The 21,574-nt window shown below is 47.0% G+C and overlaps 1 protein-coding gene across 1 annotated transcript; it reads right to left on the bottom strand.

Annotated features, from left to right (window-relative positions):
- Window positions 1-5,351: 5,351 nt before the first annotated feature.
- Window positions 5,352-6,926, bottom strand: LOC145337815 (putative G-protein coupled receptor 139). The gene is made up of 2 exons (XM_080182669.1): window positions 6,860-6,926; window positions 5,352-6,262 (listed from the first exon to the last, which is right to left on the bottom strand). The coding sequence occupies exons 1-2, from the start codon at window positions 6,924-6,926 to the stop codon at window positions 5,352-5,354; spliced, it is 978 nt and encodes a 325-aa protein (XP_080038795.1).
- Between the last annotated feature and the right edge of the window lie 14,648 nt (window positions 6,927-21,574).

The following is a 21,574-nucleotide window of genomic DNA, read 5'->3' as shown; positions in this document are numbered from 1 at the left end:
GCTGCATTTGCAGCTCCTTAACCTGGTTTCGTAGGGCCTGCAACTCCACACACCGAGCACAGGTGTGGATGTCTGGCAGGCCAGGAGCCTCCAAGACCTCCCATATGTTGCATTGGCAACAACATACAGGTCTCACACTCATATTTACCCCTTATAGCAACCCAAAGGAAAAAGGGGAAAAAAAACTTACAACTTACCTTATCTCTTTGGCCCTGTGAGCCAAAGCACTTACAGCACACACAAATACAAAAGCAGTCTTACCAGCTCTCAGGCAGAGAGCTGAATCTACCTGAATCTTCGAGGGATGTGGCCTTTATCCACAGCGTGGTGAATCTATAGAATTCACTGCCACAGTGCATAGTTAAAGGCAAAACTTGGTATGATTTGAAGAAGAAATTAGATATGGTTTTTGAGACTAATGCGATCAATGCGGGAAGGGATATTGAAACTGATGATCAGAATGATTGAAATGAATGGTGGAGCAGGCTGGAAGGGGCAAATGGCTCAAACCTCCTTCTACTTTTGTATATCTCTTTGTTTCTAATTCAGCATATTTAAAATCTAGCACAGAATTTCAATCTAGATCATAGAACACTACAGCACAATCAGGCCCTTCGGCCCACAAGTTGCACCGATACTATCCCTACCTAACAGGCCTATCTATAACCCTCAATCCCTTTAGATCCCATGTACTCATCCAGAAGTCTCGTAAAAGACCCCAGCGAGTTCGCCTCCACTACCACCGATGGCAGCCGATTCCACTCACTCACCACTCTCTGAGTGAAAAACTTATCCCAGTCCAACACCGGCGTATCCGCATCATGAAAAACTTATCCCTGACATCTCCTCTGTACTTGCTCCCCAGCACCTTAAACCTGTGTCCTCTCGTAGTGACCATTTCAGCCCTGGGAAATAGCCTCCGAGAATCCACCCTATCTATTCCTCTCAACATCTCATAAACCTCTATCAGGTCCCCTCTCAACCTTCATCTCTCCAGGGAGAAGAGACCGAGCTCCCTCAACCTATCCTCATAAGGCATGCCTCCCAATCCAGGCAACATCCTTGTAAATCTCCTCTGCACCCTCTCAATAGCTTCCACATCCTTCCTATAGTGAGGCGACCAGAACTGCGCACAGTACTCCAAGTGGGGTCTGACAAGGGTCTTACAAAGTTGCAGCATTACCTCCCGACTCCTAAACTCAATCCCTCGATTAATGTGGAGGTAGATCCTGCGTGGGATTGTGTTCGGTGCAGACTCGATGGGCCAAAGGGCCTCTTTCTGCACTGTAGGGTTCTACGATTCTGTGAAATAACGAAAATATGTAGCATTGTCTCTTAAAACCTACGTGTGTGGACTTTAAACTGCAGGCTGCAGGAGCCGATTTTTGCATTATTTGTATGTCAGTGTTCCACATGAGAAACAGGCTTTTGAATTGGACCGAGGAGTTTAAACCAAGCACACAGAGACACAGAAACAATGAAATTGAAATATGAGGGCGCTGACGGCAGCAAGCCACTCAGATTGCGGGGATTCTGTGAGGTAATTCCAGACATTTAAGCCCAGGCAAGAGGGGATAGCGATGAGAGTTTGATCACAGTCGGAAGGAGGAAAGTGATGTTCTCGTCCTACAGTTTCATGTATGTCTTACACAAGGACATAAGAAATAGGAGCAAGAGTAGCCCTTCGAGCCTGCCCCACCATTCAATAAGATCATGGCTGATCTGAAGTGGATCAGTTCCACTATCCCGCTTTCTCCCTTGTCTATCAGAAACCTATCTACCCGTGACTTAAATATATTCAGCAAGGTAGCCTCCACCACTTCAACGGGCAGAGAATTCCAGAGATTCACCACCCTTTGAGTGAAGAAGTTCCTCCTCAACTCCAATCTAAACTGCTCCCCCCCCCCCCCCGTATCTTGAGGCTGTGCCCTCTAGTCCTGCTGTCCTTTCTAAGCGGGAAGAATCTCTCTAACTCTACCCTATCCATCCCCTTCATTATCTTATACGTCTCTATGAGATCCCCCCCTCATCCTTCTAAACTCCAACGAGTACAGACCCAGTCTATTTAATCTCTCTTCATAGTCCAAGCCCCTCATCTCCGGTATCAGCCTAGTGAACCTCCTCTACACTCCCTCCAAGGCCAATATATCCCTCCGCATGATGCAGGTACCAACTCAGGAAGTGTTTCCAATGAGGAAATCATTGGAGAAGGTTCCCATTTTCAATAAACAACTGTTTGTATGTTCGTTGAGAATGACTGAATTCTTGTATTGATGTATTTCAGCATTCCCGAAGAAGACTTGTAATACTCAGACAGCATGCTTTAATAATGATGACACCAGTTTAAAAATAAAGCCCAGATAACTGAATCACCATTGCTTCATCTGCCAGTTATTTCCATTAAGTGCCCTCCAGTTCTTGATTCTCCCATCAATGGGGCAACTCTCTCTCGATGTACTCTGTCCCCAACCCAATAGGATTGTGTATAAGGTTCGCACTTCTTATCTGAAACCCACACAGACCTGGGGCAATTCAAACATAACATAATTTAAAGATATGTTTAATAACACATTGCACCCGAACACATCACAAATTTTCAATATTTTAACATTGTGAGAACAAAGTTTCATTTTGTGGTTTCGAATCAACTGTGAGGAGTGTGAAATCTAACTATTGCATGAGGATAAGAGACTGTATTTATGTTTCCACGCCTGATCTGAAAGTGATACAATATCAAGGAGTACAATATCAAGGGTAGGAGCCTTAGCAGTGTTGAGGAGCAGAAGGATCTTGGGGTCCGGGTCCGTAGGACTCTTAAATCGGCCTCGCAGGTGGAGGATGTGGTCAAGAAGGCATATGGCATATCGAGGGATTGAGTTTAGGAGTCGGGAGGTAATGCTGCAATTTTAAGATAATGAAGGGGATGGATAGGGTCGAGGTAGAGAGATTCTTCCCGCTTAGAAAGGACAGCTGGACTAGAGGGCACAGCCTCAAGATATGAGGGGGGCAGTTTAGATCAGAGTTGAGGGGGAACTTCTCACTCAAAGGGTGGTGAATCTCTGGAATTCTCTGCCCTTTGAAGTGGTGGAGGCTGCCTCACTGAATATATTTAAGTCACAGGTAGATAGGTTTCTGATAGACAGGGGAATTAAGGGGAGAAAGCGGGAAAGTGGAACTCATCCACTATCAGATCAGCCATGATCTTATTGAATGGCGGGGCAGGCTCAAAGGGCTAGATGGCCCTACTCCTGCTCCTATTTCTTATGTTCTTATTTAAACAGCATGCTTTAATAATAATGACACCAGTTTAAAACTAAAGCCCAGATAACTGAATCACCATCGCTTCATCTGCCAGTTATTTCCATTAGGTGCTCCCCGGTTCTTGATTCTCCCATCAATGGGGCAACTCTCTCTCGATGTACTCTGTCCCCAACCCAATAGGATTGTGAATAAGGTTTGCACTTCTAATCTGAAACCCACACAGACCTGGGGCGATTCAAACATAACATAATTTAAAGATATGTTTAATAACACGTTGCACCCGAACACATCACAAACTTTCAATATTTTAGCATTGTGAGATCAAAGTTTCAGTTTGTGGTTTCTAATCAACTGCACAGAGTGTGAAATCGAGCTATTGCATGAGGATAAGAGACTGTATTTATGTTTCCACTCCTGATCTGAAAGTGATACAATATCAAGGAACAAAGAAGAACAAAGAACAAAAACAGCCCGGGAAACAGGCCCTTTGGCCCAACGAGCCCATGCCGCCATTTTAACATTCCCAGTCCCCCCTCCACCCATGACCCTTATCTATGCTTATGGCATTCCACATTTTGGGAAACTGATTTAGGGACAATTTATTACCTCCAATCAGCCTAATAGCACATCTCTGGGGTGTGGGAGGAAACCGGAGCACCCGGAGTAAACCCACATAAGCACGGGGAGACTGTACAAACTCCCACAGACACCAGCCCAAATCCATGTGTCTGCACAGCAATCAGCGATAGTCACTGAGCTGTCGTCTTGCCCAGTATCTGGTCCAGTTCAGGCACACACTAACGACATGAAGCACTAGGCTACACTCGAACATCCAAGAGCAGCCCAAGTACGACCCATCGCGTGTATGCCCCTCGTTGGACAACAAGGCGGACTGACTTAAAACCTGTGAATTAAAAGAATAAAACATTATTATCATTCCATATCCATTTACATTTCCAGGGATGTCCCAATGCTAATGACCCTTATTTAAAACAATCTCCTATATCCTCCCATCTCCAACCCACTCATGTGCCTGTCTAAGTTACTCTTAAACAACTCCAGCGTGTTTGCCTCCACCACCTTACTTGGCAGAGCATTCCATACCCCCACTACCCTCTGTGTGAAAAACCTCCCTCTAATATCCGTGTTATACCTCTCCCCCCTCACCCTAAGCCCGTGGCCCCTCGTACTGTGTGTCTCTACCATAGGAAATCAAGGAATACAATATCAATGGTAGGAGTCTTAGCAGTGTTGAGGAGCAGAAGGATGTTGGGGTCCGGCTCCATAGGATTCTTAAATCGGCCTCGCAGGTGGAGGATGTGGTCAAGAAGGCGTATGGTGTACTGGCCTTCATTAATCGAGGGATTGAGTTTAGGAGTCGGGAGATAATGCTGCAACTTTATAGGACCCTTGTCAGACCCCACTTGGAGTACTGTGCGCAGTTCTGGTCGCCCCACTACAGGAAGGATGTGGAAGCTATTGAGAGGGTGCAGAGGAGATTTACAAGGATGTTGCCTGGATTGGGAGGCATGCCTTATGAGGATAGCTTGAGGGAGCTCGGTCTCTTCTCCCTGGAGAGACGAAGGTTGAGAGGTGACCTGATAGAGGTTTATAAAATGTTGAGAGGAATAGATAGGGTGGATTCTCGGAGGCTATTTCCCAGGGCTGAAATGGTCACTACGAGAGGGACACAGGTTTAAGGTGCTGGGGAGCAGGTACAGAGGAGATGTTAGGGATAAGTTTCTCACTCAGAGGGTGGTGAGTGACTGGAATCGGCTGCCATCGGTGGTGATAGAGGCTTCTGGATGAGTACATGGGATTTAATAGGATTGGGAGTTACAGATAGTTCTATGGCCTGGTAGGTCTGGATATGATCGGCACAACTTGTGGGCTTAAGGGCCTGTTTGTGCTGTAATGTTCTATCTTCTATGTTCTATGATGCTTCTGTCTCACTTCTGCCATGTTGTATCGCCTATTGCTGGTGGCTGCAAATGCAAACTTCCATCAACACTTAGATTATACTTGATGGAAGGCACGAGATGAATATTGGATTCATGGATGAAAAACTGGGACACACGACCATATTGATTTCAATGTATTGATTTACTAATGCACTTAATAATTGATACAACTGGGTATTTCATTGCCCTCTTGAACTGCTCTCTGAACTTGGACTGAGTCACTCCATAAATAAATGTGTTTGCGCAGCAACTTGAAATCCGCAGCATATATCCAACTTTCCGAAAGACGAATTCAAAACTGTTATAGTCCCCAGGATCTTTCCTTGTGATGACATAATATAAGAACTCTGTTACATGTGTCAACCACAGAAGTATGAAGCTGCCGGATATGGTGAAGAGTAATATCACAGATTTCCTTCTGCTTTCCATCTCTGTGTCACTCTGAGTCTCTGTCTTGCTTTGATCCCTCAGTCTCTTGCGGATTCGACTGGCCACTAAAATATATCTGACAGTCAGAGCGTTCAACAATAGAATTAATGCAAATGGCAACATTGGTGTTAAAATTCTATCAAACCAGTCAAATCCCACCCATCCAGGCTCAGTGAAATAGCTTGGCTTTATTACACAGTCCCATGGCACATTATCAATTATCCATCCATGATCAACTGTAAAGTAAAAGGGGATATTTTTTAAACAGAGCACAACGCCAGTTGTGGATAGAACCAATATCGCTGTTTTTTTAGACCGATGTTTTATTTTCAGGTTTTGACAACAAATGACCACAAACCGATCAAAAGAGAAACTGACAGTAAACCAGACAGAACAGTCTGCAGCTGAACGAGTCAGAACATAGATAACACTACAGACAGGGGTTATATCCAGGAAAGATCCACGGAAATAATAATAATTCAATCGATATAGTATGACCTCACTGATAATCACAAAAAGATCCGCTGTTGCCATGGCCGCCAGGCAATGTGTCGTGCAGGTAGAGAGACCACACTTTCCCCGGGATAGGATAGCAATCGCTGTTAAATTAACTGCAAGGGAAAGTAGGAACTGTAAATTAAAATGTCAATATAAAATCATCACAAGGAAACCCGTGATAAAAATCGAGATTCTAGAGAAAAGTGCGTCGCCACTTGGGACGAGTGATAAAATGAAAAGACAACTCAAACAATCACCCACTTTCCACAAATAAAATCACAGAATTCCGACAATGCAAACCGTGGCAATTCAGCAATGAAGCTTGCAGCGACAGCAATCCCACCTCTGCACACATTATTGATGTTTTTCTCTTTTAATCCACAAGTGATTCGGTCCGCCTTGTTGTCCAACAAGGGGTATACACGCGATGGGTCGTACGAGGGCTGCTCTTGGATGGTTCAAGAGTTGCCTAGTGCTTCACATCGTTGCTGTACGCTTAAACTGGACCGACAGACGGGCAACATGACAGCTCAGTGACTATCACTGTTTGCTGTGCAGATACATGGATTTGGGTCGGTGTCTGTGGGAGTTTGCGCATTCTCCCCATGCTTGCGTGGGTTTTCTCCGGGTGCTCCGGGCTCTGGGGTGTGGGAGGACAGAGGCCAATTTATACACAGTTGTACAAAACCTCAATTGTAACATTGACTTACCAGGAACACCAATGACACCAAAAAATGTATAATATATTTTCCCAACGCTGTAAAATGTTTCACGCATTTTCTTGATTAACTGTAATATCCCTTCGTGCTGCAGGTAATCTGCCTTCACCAAGCTCAGTGTGGGTTCATTCCCAGAGCAGTTAATTTATATCTTGTAGCTAGCAGCAGGAAAAGTGTGATTTCAACATCTTTCAATTCATTGCAATTACATTACTGGATAAACAGATTACGACATCCAGATCTGTGTTAAGATAATATAGATTCATTTTCTCAGATCCGAATGAAAACAAAATATTAGATTTTTCTATAAGTTGACTGGTGAAAATTTTACACAATTTTCATCCACGAATGAAACCATTCTTTCAAAACCCAACAACTCAATGTCTGAATCATGCAGAACTTTCTGAACAGTAACCATTCATTTCCAAGTGCGGAAAAGTCCAAGAGCTGTCCCACAGCATGATGAATCATAGAAATCCTACAGTGCAGAAAGAGGCCATTCAGCCCATTGCATCTGCACTAACCACAATCCCACCCAGGCCCTACACCCACATTGCTCCGGATTTTACCCACTAATCCCTCTAACCTACACATCTCAGGACACTAAGGGGCAATTTTAGCATGGCCAATCAACCTAACCCACACATCTTTGGACTGTGGGAGGAAACTCGAGCTCCCGGAGGAAACCCACGCAGACACGAGGAGAATGTGCAGACTCCACACAGACCGTGACCCAAGGCCAGGAATCGAACCCAGGTCCCTGGAGCTGTGAAGCAGCAGCGCTAAGCCACTGTGCTACCCAATAAAAACATCAGTGAACAAGACAAGTTTTTCTTAACATACACATCTTTGGACACTAAGGGGCAATTTAGCATGGCCAATCCACCTAAACTGCACATCTTTGGACACTAAGGGACAATTTAGCATGGCCAATCCACCTAATCTGCACATCTTTGGATACTGAGGGACAATTTAGCATGGCCAATCCACCTAACCCTCACATCTTTGGACACTAAGGGACAATTTAGCATGGCGAATCCACCTAACCTGCACATCTTCGGACACTAAGGGACAATTTAGCATGGCCAATCCACCTAACCTACACATCTTTGGACACTAACGGACAATTTAGCATGGCCAATCCACCTAACCTGCACATCTTTGGATACTGAGGGACAAGTTAGCATGGCCAATCCACCTAACCTGCACATCTTTGGACACTAAGGGACAATTTAGCATGGTCAATCCACCTAACCTTCACATCTTTGGACACTAAGGGGCAATTTAGCACGGCCAATCCACCTAACCTGCACATCTTTGGACTGTGGGAGGAAACCGGAGCAAACCCAAAAAAAATGCGGCCGCACTTGGAATATTGTGTGCAGTTCTGGTCCCCACATTATAGGAAGGATGTGGAGGCATTGGAGAGGGTGCAGAGGAGGTTTAACAGGATGTTGCCTGGTATGGAGGGGAGGTCCTATGAGGAGAGACTGAGGGATTTGGGGTTGTTTTCGTTAGAAAGAAGGCGGCTAAGAGGGGATCTTATTGAAACATGGGCCGAAGGCCCTGTTCTGCACTGTAATGTTCTATGTTCTATGACACAAGGAGAATGTGCAAACTCTGCACAGACAGTGACCCGAGCTGGGAATCAAACCCAGGTCCCCGGAGCTATGAAGCAGCAGTGCTAACCCACTGTGCTACCGCGCCAGTTGAAGACACCTGTTAGAATGGGATAACCACATTTCATTGGTAAATATTTCTTCATAATTAGCATTACGTGTATCACACTATTATCTATCTGAATCTTCTAGGGATGTGGCCTTTATCCACAGCGTGGTGAATCTATAGAATTCACTGCCACAGTGTGTAGTTAAATACAAAACTTGGTATGATTTGAAGAAGAAATTAGATATGGCTTTTGAGACGAATGTGATCAATGTGGGAAGGAGGATCAGGATATTGAAACTGATGATCAGAATGATCGAAATGAATGGCAGAGCAGGCTGGAAGGGGCAAATGGCTCAAACCTCCTTCTACTTTTGTATATCTCTTTGTTTCTAATTCAGCATATATAAAATCTAGCACAGAATTTCAATCTAGAACATAGAACACTACAGCACAAACAGGCCCTTCGGCCCACAAGTTGCGCCAATACTATCTCTACCTACCAGGCCTATCTATAACCCTCAATCCCATTGAATCCCATGTACTTATCCAGAAGTCTCTTAAAAGACCCCAGCGAGTTTGCCTCTACCACCACCGACGGCAGCCGATTCCACTCCCCCTCTGAGTGAGAAACTTACCTCTGACATCTCCTCTGTACCTACTCCCCAGCACCTTAAACCTGTGTCCTCTTGTAGTGACCATTTCAGCCCTGGGAAATAGCCTCCGAGAATCCACCCTATCTATTCCTCTCAACATCTTATAAACCTCTATCAGGTCGCCTCTCAACCTTCGTCTCTCCAGGGAGAAGAGACCCAGCTCCCTCAACCTATCCTCATAAGGCATGCCTCCCAATCCAGGCAACATCCTTGTAAATCTCCTCTCCACCCTCTCAATAGCTTCCACATCCTTCTTGTGGATTGGGTCCACCTTGTTGTCCAACGAGGGGCACACACACACGGTGCATCGTGTGAGGGCTGCTCTTGGATGTTGTTTCGAGAGTAGCCTAGTGCTTCACGTGGTTAGTGTGCGCTTAAACTGGACCGACTGACGGGCAACACGACAGCTCAGTGACTATCACTGTTTGCTGTGCAGATACATAGATTTGGGTCGGTGTCTGTGGGAGTTTGCGCATTCTCCCCGTGCTTGCGTGGGTTTCCTCCGGGCGATCCTGTTTCCTCCCACACCCCAAAGATGTGCTCTTAGGCTGATTGGTGTAACAAATTGTCCCTAAACTATTCTCCCCTGAATCTGGTTTCCAATGGGGGTACCATACGCATACACACGGGTCAAGGTAGGTGTAGGAAAATGCTTTGTTAAGATGGTGGCGCGGGTTCGTTGGGCCAAAGGGCTTGTTTCCCCGTGCTGGGTTGTTCTTTGTTTGTTCTTTGTTCAATCTTCCCCAATAGATGTAGACAAAGGTCATGGGTAGAGGAGGCACTCATCATGTTAAAATGGCGGCGTGGGCTCATTGGGCCTGTTTCCCAGGCTGTGTTGTTCTTTGTTCTTCGTAGTGAGGGTAGTTTTGGAGGTGTGAAGACACCTCTAAACAGCGTAACATGGTAACACATAGTCCAGTGATGCAGACTCTGGAGGAGTGACTCAAGTAATCGCCCTCATTTGAACATAAGAACATAAGAAATAGGAGCAGGAGTAGGCCATCCAGCCCTTCGAGCCTGCCCCGCCATTCAATAAGATCATGGCTGATCTGTCGTGGCTCAGTTCCACATTCCCGCCCTCTCCCCATAACCCTTAATCCCCTCTCTTATCAAAAACCCATCAACCCGCGTCTGAAAAATATTGAGCGAGGTAGCCTCCACCACTTCAACGGGCAGAGAATTCCAGAGATTCACCACCCTTTGAGTGAAGAAGTTCCTCCTCAACTCCGTTCTAAACCGCACCCCCCCTTTATCTTGAGGCTGTGCCCCCTAGTCCTACTGTCCTTTCTGAGCAGGAAGAGTCTCTCCACCTCTATCCTATCCATCCCATTCATCATCTTATATGTCTCAATGAGATCTCCCCTCATTCTTCTAAACTCTAACGAGTACAAGCCTAGTTTATTCAGCCTCTCCTCATAGTTCAACCCCCTCAACTCCAGTATCAGCCTAGTAAACCTCCTCTGCACTCCCTCCAAGGCCAAAATATCTTTGCGTAAGTGCGGCATCCAAAACTGCACACAGTACTCCAGCTGAGGCCTCACCAATGCCCTATACAGCTGCAGCAAGACCTCCCTGCTTTTATATTCAATCCCCCTCGCTATGAAGGCCAGCATCCCATTCGCCTTCCTGACCACCTGCTGCACCTGCAGGCTGGGTTTTTGCGACTCATGCACAAGGACGCCCAGGTCCCTCTGCACCGTCGCCTGCTGCAGTTTTTCGCCACGTAAGTAATAATCCTTCCTACCATTATTCCTACCAAAGTGGACCACCTCACAGTTGCCAACATTAAATTCCATTTGCCATTTCCTGGCCCATTCGCCCAGCCTGTCTAGATCCTTCTGCAGACTCTCCACACCCTCCGCACAATTTGCCGTTCCACCAATCTTGGTGTCATCAGCAAATTTCGACACCATACACTCGGTTCCCTCCTCCAGATCATCTATATAAATGGTAAATAGCTGAGGCCCCAGCACTGACCCCTGGGGCACTCCACTAGTCACCATCCGCCAATCCGAATAGCACCCATTAACCCCCACTCTCTGCCTCCTGTTTAATCTACCACATTAATCTACCGATGAAACAAGGGCGAACAATAACCCCTCAGAGTCTCAGTGAGGAGCGGCTATAGAGGTTGCTGTTCATTCAGATCCAATATTGTGTATTTGCTCGTAAGATTTAAGCGGATGAAAAGGCAGCGACAACTCCTGCCTACACGCCAATCAGCCAAGTTTGGAACTTCCCAATGGAGTGCTTACTCCAAGCAGGTAAGTGGAACTGATCCACTATCATAGAACATAGAACATAGAACATTACAGCGCAGAACAGGCCCTTCGGCCCACGATGTTGCGCCGACCAGTTACAAAAACAATGACCCACTAGCCTATACCAATCCCTTTTCGTCCATAAACCTATCCAGAGATCTCTTAAACGCCCCCAAACTAGACGCATTTACAACTGCAGCAGGCAGGGCATTCCAATCCCTCACCACCCGCTGGGTAAAGAACCTACCCCTAACATCCGTCCTATAACTACCCCCCCCCTTAATTTAAAGCCATGCCCCCTCGTGCTAGCTTTCTCCATCCGAGGAAAAAGGCTATCACTATCCACCCTATCTAAACCTCTAATCATCTTATATGTTTCGATAAGATCCCCTCTTAGCCGCCTTCAGCCATGATCTTATTGAATGGCGGGGCAGGCTGGAGGGGCTAGATGGCCGACTCCTGCTCCTATTTCTTATCATAGAACCCTACAGTGCAGAAAGAGGCTATTTGGCCCATTGAGTCTGCACCGAACACAATCCCACCCAGGCCCTACCCCCATATCCCACCCACTAATCCCTCTAACCTACACATCCCTGGACACTAAGGGACAATTACAGCCTGTCCAATCAACCTAACCCGCACATCTTTGGACGGTGGGAGGAAACCGGAGCACCCAGAGGAAACCCACGCAGACACGAGGAGAATGTGCAAACTCCACACAGACAGCGACCCGAGGCCGGGAATCGAACCCAGGACCCTGGAGCCGTGAATCAGCAGTGCTAACCTGCTGTGCCACCCTTATGACTCAGTCTGGGGACAGTAGACCACCTGGGACCTCGGTGCAGTTGTTGTCCAAATCATCCCCCAATCCCTCTTCCCCATTCACTGCATTCTGGCATTTTGTAATCTCGATCCAACACCCCCCCCAGATCGATCGCAGAGTGCAGCCCGGTCACAGAGGTTCGGCCGACATTTCCTGCCATTTTAGCCAATGGACAGACAAAGGGAAATCCTCCCTTTCCCCATTTGTTCTGATTGGGATATCCACTCGGAGACCTCCCCTGCCTCCGGCGCTGTCTCACGTGGCGTCACTCTGAATAGTTCTGTTCCTCTCGCTGACCACCCAAACAGAGAAGGAGTTAAAAACCCTCTCCCGCACCCATGCTATCCAAGTATTGTCACGGCTATTGTTCGGTGGACTCAGTCTCACGTCATCAGCTGAGAAGTTACTGTGACCACCCTGTGGAAATGTGCACCCCATCAATGCGGGTGCAGTGTCCCCACGTGGCATTTCTCCCTCCTTACTGGAATAGAAATCAAAGGACAAAGAAAATTACAGCACAGGAACAGGCCCTCTGGCCCTCCAAGCCATTCTGCCCATCCGAACTAAAACCCCCTACCCTTCCGGGGACCATATCCCTCTATTCCCATCCCATTCATGTCAAGACACCCCTTAAAAGTCACTACTGCATCTGCCTCTACTATTTCCCTGGCAACGAGTTCCAGGCACCCACGACTCTCTGTGTAAAAAATCTGCCTCGTAAAATGCCTTGAAACTTTGCCCCTCGCCCCCTAGTAACTGACACTTCCAACTTGGGAAAAAGCTTCTGACTATCCACTCTGCCTCTCATAATCTTGTAGACTTCTATCAGGCCTCCCCTCAACCTCCAGTGAGAACAAACCAAGTTTCTCCAAACTCTCCTCATAGCTAATGCCCTCCATACCAGGGCAACATCCTGGTAAATCTTTTCTGTACCCTCTCCAAAGCCTCCACATCCTTCTGGTAGTGTGGTGACCAGAATTGAACACTATATTCCAAGTGTGGCCTAATTAAGCTGCAACATAACTTGCCAATTTTTAAACTCAATGCCCCAGCTGATGAAGGCAAGCATGCCGTATGCCTTCTTGACTGCCTTCTCCACCTGCGTTGCCACTTTCAGTGACCTGTGTACCTGTACACCCAGATCCCTCTGCCTATCAATACTCTTAAGGGTTCTGCCATTTACTGTATATTTCCTATTTGTATTAGACCTTCCAAAATGCATTACCTCACATTTGTCCGGATTAAACTCCATCTGCCATCTCTCCGCCCAAGTCTCCAACTGATCTATGTCCTGCTGTATCCTCTGATGGTCCTCATCGCTATCCACCAATCTTTGTGTCATCCACAAACTTTCTAATAAGTCCAGTTTCATTTTCCTCCAAATTATTTACATATGTTATAAACAGCAAAGGTCCCAGCACTGATCCCTGGGGAACTTGTCACAGCTCTCCATTCAGAAACACACCCTTCCACTGCTCCCCTCTGTCTTCTTTGACTGAGCCAGTTCTGTATCCACCTTGCCATGATCCCAAGTGTGGCCGATCTGAGCTGCACATGACTTGCCAATTTTTAAACTCAATGCCCCAGCCGATGAAGTTAAGCTCTGATCTCATGTGACTTCCAAGATTGGTGATTCCAAGATTGGTGGAATTGGCAAATTGTGCGGAGGGTGTGGAGAGTCTGCAGAAGGATCTAGATAGGCTGGGCGAATGGGCCAGGAACTGGCAAATGAAATTTAATGTTGGCAAGTGTGAGGTGGTCCACTTTGGTAGGAAGAATGGTAGGAAGGACTATTACTTACGTGGCGAAAAACTGCAGCAGGCGACGGTGCAGAGGGACCTCGGGGTCCTTGTGCATGAGTCGCAAAAACCCAGCCTGCAGGTGCAGCAGGTGGTCAGGAAGGCGAATGGGATGCTGGCCTTCATAGCGAGGGGGATTGAATATAAAAGTAGGGAGGTCTTGCTGCAACTGTATAGGGCATTGGTGAGGCCGCAGCTGGAGTACTGTGTGCAGTTTTGGGCGCCGCACTTACGCAAGGATATTTTGGCCTTGGAGGGAGTGCAGAGGAGGTTCACTAGGCTGATACCGGAGTTGAGGGGGTTGAGCTATGAGGAGAGGCTGAATAAGCTAGGCTTGTACTCGTTAGAGTTTAGAAGAATGAGGGGAGATCTCATTGAGACGTATAAGATGATGAATGGGATGGATAGGATAGAGGTGGAGAGGCTCTTCCCGCTCAGAAAGGACAGTAGGACTAGGGGGCACAGCCTCAAGATAAAGGGGGTGCGGTTTAGAACGGAGTTGAGGAGGAACTTCTTCACTCAAAGGGTGGTGAATCTCTGGAATTCTCTGCCCGTTGAAGTGGTGGAGGCTGCCTCGCTAAATATTTTTAAGACGCGGGTTGATGGGTTTTTGATAAGCGAGGGGATTAAGGGTTATGGGGAGAGGGCGGGAATGTGGAACTGAGCCACGACAGATCAGCCATGATCTTATTGAATGGCGGGGCAGGCTCGAAGGGCTAGATGGCCTACTCCTGCTCCTATTTCTTATGTAACCCTCTGATCTTCTTGTCCGCCTCAATTAGGTCACCTTCTTCTCCCTAACGAAAATAACCTCAAGTCCCTCAGCCTTTCCTCATAGACCTTCCTCACAAGAGTAGGAATATTGCGGTGAGCAACTCACCCCCTGAGGCCCCCCAAAGCCTGTCCACCATCTACAAGGCACAATCCAGGAGTGTGGTGGAATACTCCCCACTTACCTGATGGATACAACAACACTCAAAGACGCTCGATGCCATCCAGGAGAAAGATGCCAGTTTGATTGGCAGCACATCACAAACATCTAGGTGTGTGTGTACATAGATCCCTGAAAGTTGGGAATCAAGTAGATAAGGTTGTTAAGAAGGCGTACGGTGTCTTGGCGTTTATTGGTAGGGGGATTGAATTTAGGAGTCGCAGTGTAATGTTGCAACTGTACACTACTCTAGTGCGGCCGCACTTGGAGTACTGTGTGCAGTTCTGGTCCCCGCATTACAAGAAGGATGTGGAGGCGTTGGAGAGGGTGCAGAGGAGGTTTACTAGGATGTTGCCTGGTATGGTGGGGAGGTCCTATGAGGAGAGACTGAGGGATCTAGGGTTGTTTTCGTTGGAAAGAAGGCGGCTAAGAGGGGATCTTATTGAAACATATAAGATGATTAGAGGTTTAGATAGGGTGGATAGTGATAGCCTTTTTCCTCGGATGGAGAAAGCTAGCACGAGGGGGCATGGCTTTAAATTAAGGGGGGGTAGCTACAGGACGGATGTCAGGGGTAGGTTCTTTACCCAGCGGGTGGTGAGGGATTGGAATGCCCTGCCTGCTGCAGTTGTAAATGCGTCTAGTTTGGGGGCGTTTAAGAGATCTCTGGATAGGTTTATGGACGAAAAGGGATTGGTATAGGCTAGTGGGTCATTGTTTTTGTAACTGGTCGGCGCAACATCGTGGGCCGAAGGGCCTGTTCTGCGCTGTAATGTTCTATGTTCTATGTTCTATGTTCTATCTACTTATTCCACTACGCGTCTCATCAGCAGCACTGTGCTTTACCTACCAGATACATTGCAGCAATTCCCTAAGGATCCTTAGACAGCACTTTCGAAACCCGGGGTTGCTTCCATCTATAAGGAGGGGTGCAGATAAATGGGAACACCACCACCTCCAAGTTACCCCCCAAGACGCTGACCACCCTGACTTGGAAATGTGCCACCATTCCTTCACAGTCCACATCCTGGAATTGTCCCCCTCACGACATTGTGCATCAACGCACCACTCATGGATTTCAACCGCTCAAGCTCACTACCAACTTTTCAAGGCCAACTAGGGATGGCCAATAAATGCAGGTTTAGTCAATGTCCCGCCAATGATTTTGAAGGAAAGGGAGAGGAATGTTTGCATATGTCCTGAAGCTGCAAAGTTTGAGGTTTCCTCCCACACCCCAAAGATGTGCTCTTGGGCTGATTGGTGTAACAAATTGTCCCTCAATCATTCTCCCCTGAATCTGGTTTCCAATGGGGTTACCATAAGCACAGACATGGGTCAAGGGTGGAGGAGGAAAAGCACATTGTTAAAATGGCGGCGTGGGCTCGTTGGGCCGAAGGGCCTGTTTCCCACGCTGTGTTGTTCTTTGTTGATAATGTTCCATGAATCTTCACAGCTCACGGAGTGAAAAGCTATTTAGGACATAGAACATAGAACATAGAACATTACAGCGCAGAACAGGCCCTTCGGCCCACGATGTTGCGCCGACCAGTTAAAAAGCAATGACCCTCTAACCTAAACCAATCCCTTTCCATCCATAAACCTATCCACGGATCTCTTAAACGCCCCCAAACTAGGCGCATCTACAACTGTAGCAGGCAGGGCATTCCAATCCCTCACCACCCTCTGGGTAAAGAACCTACCTCTGACATCCGTCCTACAACTACCCCCCCTTAATTTAGAGCTATGCCCCCTCGTGCTAGCTTTCTCCATCCGAGGAAAAAGTCCACCCTATCTAAACCTCTAATCATCTTGTATGTTTCAATAAGATCCCCTCTTAGCCGCCTTCTTTCTAACGAAAACAACCTCAAATCCCTCAGTCTGTCCTCATAGGATCTCCCCTCCATACCAGGCAACATCCTGGTAAACCTCCTCTGCACCCTCTCCAATGCCTCCCCATCCTTCCTATAATGTGGGGACCAGAACTGCACACAATACTCCAAGTGCGGCCGCACCAGAGTTTTGTACAGTTGCAACATGACGTTGCGGCTCCTAAATTCAATCCCCCTACCAATAAATGCCAAGACACCGTATGCCTTCCTAACTGCCTTATCTACTTGACTCCCAACTTTCAGGGATCTATGTACACATACACCTAGATCCCTCTGTTCATCAACACTATTCAGAGTCCTACCGTTAGCCCTACACTCTACACATCTGTTATTCCTGCCAAAGTGAATTACCTCACACTTTTCCACATTAAACTCCATCTGCCACCTCTCGGCCCAGCTCTGCAACTTGTCCAAGTCTCTCTGTAAACTATGACACCCTTCCTCACTATCTGCCACACCTCCGACTTTGGTGTCATCAGCAAATTTACTGATCCACCCAACTATACCCTCATCCAGATCATTAATAAAAATTACAAACAGCAGTGGCCCCAAAACAGATCCCTGAGGCACACCACTCGTAACTGAACTCCATGACGAATACTTTCCATCAACCACCACCCTCTGTCTCCTATCTGCTAGCCAATTCCTGATCCAATTAACTAAATCACCCCCAGTCCCATACATCTGCATTTTCTGCAGAAGCCTTCCATGGTGAACCTTATCAAACGCCTTACTAAAATCCATATACACCACGTCAACTGCCTTACCCCCATCCACCTCTTTGGTCACTTTCTCAAAAAACTCAATAAGGTTAGTAAGGCACGACCTACCCGCCACAAAACCATGCTGACTATCTCCAATCAATTCATTACTCTCTAAATAAATATAAATCCTATCCCTAATAATTTTTTCTAAAACCTTGCCCACAACAGAAGTAAGACTCACTGGTCTATAATTCCCAGGGAAGTCTCTGTTCCCCTTCTTAAACAATGGGACAACATTCGCTATCCTCCAATCTTCTGGCACTATACCTGTGACCAACGACGACCTGAAGATCAGAGCCAGAGGCTCTGCAATCGCCTCTCTTGCTTCCCGAGAATCCTAGGGTAAATCCCGTCTGGCCCAGGGGACTTATCTATTTTCAAACCCTCAAGAATGTCTAGCACATCCTCCTTATCAATTGCAATACTGTCCAGTTTACAACCCTGTAACCCAGTGTTCTCCACAGCTACATTTATGTCTCCCTGCGTGAATACCGAAGAGAAATATTGGTTCAATGCCTCTCCAATCTCTTCCAGTTCCATACATAACTTCCCACTGCTGTCTCTAACTGGCCCTAATCTTGCCCTAACCAATCTTCTGTTCTTAACATATCTATAGAACGCCTTAGGATTCTCCTTAATCCTATCAGCCAAAATCTTCTCATGTCCTCTTTTAGCTCTTCTTAACTCACTCTTTAACTCCCTCCTAGCCAATCTAAAGCTTTCTAGGGCACTACCTGAGCACTGTAGGTTTGGTGGATTGGCCATGCTAAATTGCCCCTTAGTGTCCAAAAATGTGCAGGTTAGGTGGATTGGTCATGCTAAATTGCCCCTTTGTGTCCAAAGATGTGTAGGTTAAGTGGATTGGTTTTGCTAAATTCTCCCTCAGTGTCCAAAGATGCACAGGTTAGGGGGATTGGCCATGCTAAATTGCCCCTTAGTGTCCAAAGGTGCACAGGTTGAGTGGATTGGCCATGCTAAATTGCCCCTTAGTGTCCAAAAATGTGCAGATTAGGTGGATTGGCCATGCTAAATTGCCCCTTAGTGTCCAAAAATGTCCAGGTTAGGTGGATTGGCCATGCTAAATTGCCCCTTAGTGTCCAAAGATGTGCAGGTTAGGTGGATTGGCCATGCTAAATTGCCCCTTAGTGTCCAAAGATGTGCAGGTTAGGTGGATTGGCCATGCTAAATTGCCCCTTCGTCTCCTGGGATGTGTAGGTTGGAGGGATTAGTGGGGTAAATATGTGGGGTTACAGGGATAGGGCTTGGGTGGAATCGTTGTCGGTGCAGGTTTGATGAGCCGATTGGCCTCCTTCTGCGCTGTAGGGATGCTACGATCTCCGAAACCACACCAAGTGATTGAATCTACGCTGCTCCAAAGAGCAACGTAAGTCGCCTCACTACACACCAGGTTAAAGTCCAACAGGTTTATTTGGTAGCAAAAGCCATGAGCTTTCGGGGTTTTTCCCCTTCATCAGATGAGTGATAAAGCGATGAATGAGTCACCTCTCAAAGGGATAGAGCCCCGAAAGCTCATGGGTTTTGCTACCAAATAGACCTGTTGGACTTTAACCTGGTGTTGTGAGACTTCTTACCGTGTTAACCCCAGTCCAACGCCGGCATCTCCACATCATAAAAGAACGATGTCCAGAAATTAATATCCCGCCTGGCATGGGGATCAGAGTGGACCAGAGGGTGTAGCATGGAAAGGACCGTTGACCCGAGTGGGATTTTACGGTTTTGTGAAGCTGGAAAGTATCACCCAATATTCCCTCGGGAAGAACACTGCTTCTCAAAGAACAAAGAACAACACAGCACAGGGAACAGGCCCTTCGGACCAACGAGCCCACACCACCATCTTAACATTAGCCCATGCACGACCCACCGTGTGTATGCCCCTCATTAGAAAAGGTGGACCTATGTACCTGCGGATAAAAGAGACAAAACATCAACACATGTAGCATTAGATTTCCAGGAACATCCCGAGGCTCTGTTCCTTATTTAATACCATCTCCTATAACCCTCCATCCCTGTTTCGCTCATGTGTTAACCTAAGTAAACCTTAAACAAGTCCAGCGTGTTTGCCTCCACCACCTTACTTGGCAGTGCATTCCATACCCCCACTACCCTCTGTGTGACAAACCACCCTCTAGCATCCAAATTATACCTCTCCCCCCCTCGCCTTAAGCCCCTCGTGATATTTGTCTCCAATGTAGGAAAAAACCTGCCACTGTTTACTCTATCTATACCCTTCATTATTTTATAAGAACGTAAGAAATAGGAGCAGGAGTAGGCCATCTAGCCCTTCGAGCCTGCCCCGCCATTCAGTAAGATCATGGCTGATCTGTCGTGGCTCAGTTCCACATTCCCGCCCTCTCCCCATAACCCTTAATCCCCTCTCTTATCAAAAACCCATCAACCCGCGTCTTAAAAATATTCAGCGAGGCAGCCTCCACCACCTCAACGGGCAGAGAATTCCAGAGATTCACCACCCTTTGAGTGAAGAAGTTCCTCCTCAACTCCGTTCTAAACCGCCCCCCCCTTTATCTTGAAGCTGTGCCCCCTAGTCCTACTATCCCTTCTGAGCGGGAAGAGTCTCTCCACCTCTATCCTATCCATCCCATTCATCATCTTATACGTCTCAATGAGATCTCCCCTCATTCTGCTAAACTCTAACGAGTACAAGCCTAGTTTATTCAGCCTCTCCTCATAGCTCAACCCCCTCAACTCCGGTATCAGCCTAGTAAACCTCCTCTGCACTCCCTCCAAGGCCAAAATATCCTTGCGTAAGTACGGCGCCCAAAACTGCACACAGTACTCCAGCTGCGGCCTCACCAATGCCCTATACAGCTGCAGCAAGACCTCCCTACTTTTATATTCAATCCCCCTCGCTATGAAGGCCAGCATCCCATTCGCCTTCCTGACCACCTGTTGCACCTGCAAGCTGGGTTTTTGCGACTCATGCACAAGGACCCCCAGGTCCCTCTGCACCGTCGCCTCTATCAGATACCCCTCTATCAGATCCCCCCTCAATCTCCGTCTTCCTAAGGAAAAGAGCCCCAGCTTACCCATATCCTTCCATACCAGGCAGCATCCTGGTAAACCTCCTCTGCACTCTCTCCAGGATCTCCACGTCCTTCTGGTAGTAAGGTGACCAGAACTGGACACAGTACTCCAAATGCGGTCTAACCAACGTTCTGTACAACTATAGCATTAGACGCCAGCTCTTATACTCTATACCCCTTCCTATAAAGGCTAGCACACCGTAAGCTTTCTTCGTCACATTCTCCACCTGTGTTGCCACCTTCAGAGACTTGTGCACTTGCACTCCCAGATCCCTCTGCTTTTATATACTCTTAATAAGTCTACCCTTTATCATGTAACTCCCCTCTACATTATTCTCGTGTCTTTTTTTTCCAAAAATATACTTTATCCACAAAAATCTCAAATAAACCATTGCAAATCTACACGCCCAAACTGTGCAGAATTAAAACTTTTTGCAGTTCTATACAGATTACAGTCAGAACATTTCAAAACTTAAACCTCAAAAGTTACTGTGTGCCGTTATTGCTCAGATTGGCGCACAGTTACGCAGGTCGAGGGTGTCCTGCAGTTCCCGGGCCCTCGGTCTGCCTGCGTTGAACATAGAACATTACAGTCTTATAGCCTGGCCTTTCCCCCTCATACTTCTCGTGTTGCTTACTCAACTGACAAGCCAGTCCTGAAAAGCGTACGAGTCAAACGGGAAACTAACCCAAGGCAGCACGCATTTCGCAGAGTGTTGCAATCCGGGAGAGAGAGAAACAAAATACAATCGAACGATGTCGCAACCTCTGGGTCCCCGCGGAGATTCCACAGGGTATAAATTAATGGATCTGCAGTTGAGCTTAACACGGAGAGATTGCGAGCAGTGCCAAGTGA

The sequence above is a fragment of the Carcharhinus amblyrhynchos genome, unplaced genomic scaffold, assembly GCF_965287045.1.
Source record: "Carcharhinus amblyrhynchos unplaced genomic scaffold, sCarAmb.v2.hapA scaffold_79, whole genome shotgun sequence".
Lineage (NCBI taxonomy): Eukaryota > Metazoa > Chordata > Chondrichthyes > Carcharhiniformes > Carcharhinidae > Carcharhinus > Carcharhinus amblyrhynchos.
Note: the sequence above shows the minus strand (reverse complement) of the source record. Positions and strands in the feature narration are given on the sequence as shown.

What these genes read in the sequence shown, in the direction of transcription:
- LOC145337815 (XM_080182669.1), bottom strand. Translation starts at nt 6,926, where the DNA reads ATGCGTGAAACATTTTACAGCGTTGGGAAAATATATTATACATTTTTT. An exon ending in TGGTGTCATTGGTGTTCCTG is followed by an intron (nt 6,263 to 6,859) that starts GTAAGTCAATGT and finishes TTTCCCTTGCAG; the next exon opens with TTAATTTAACAGCGATTGCT.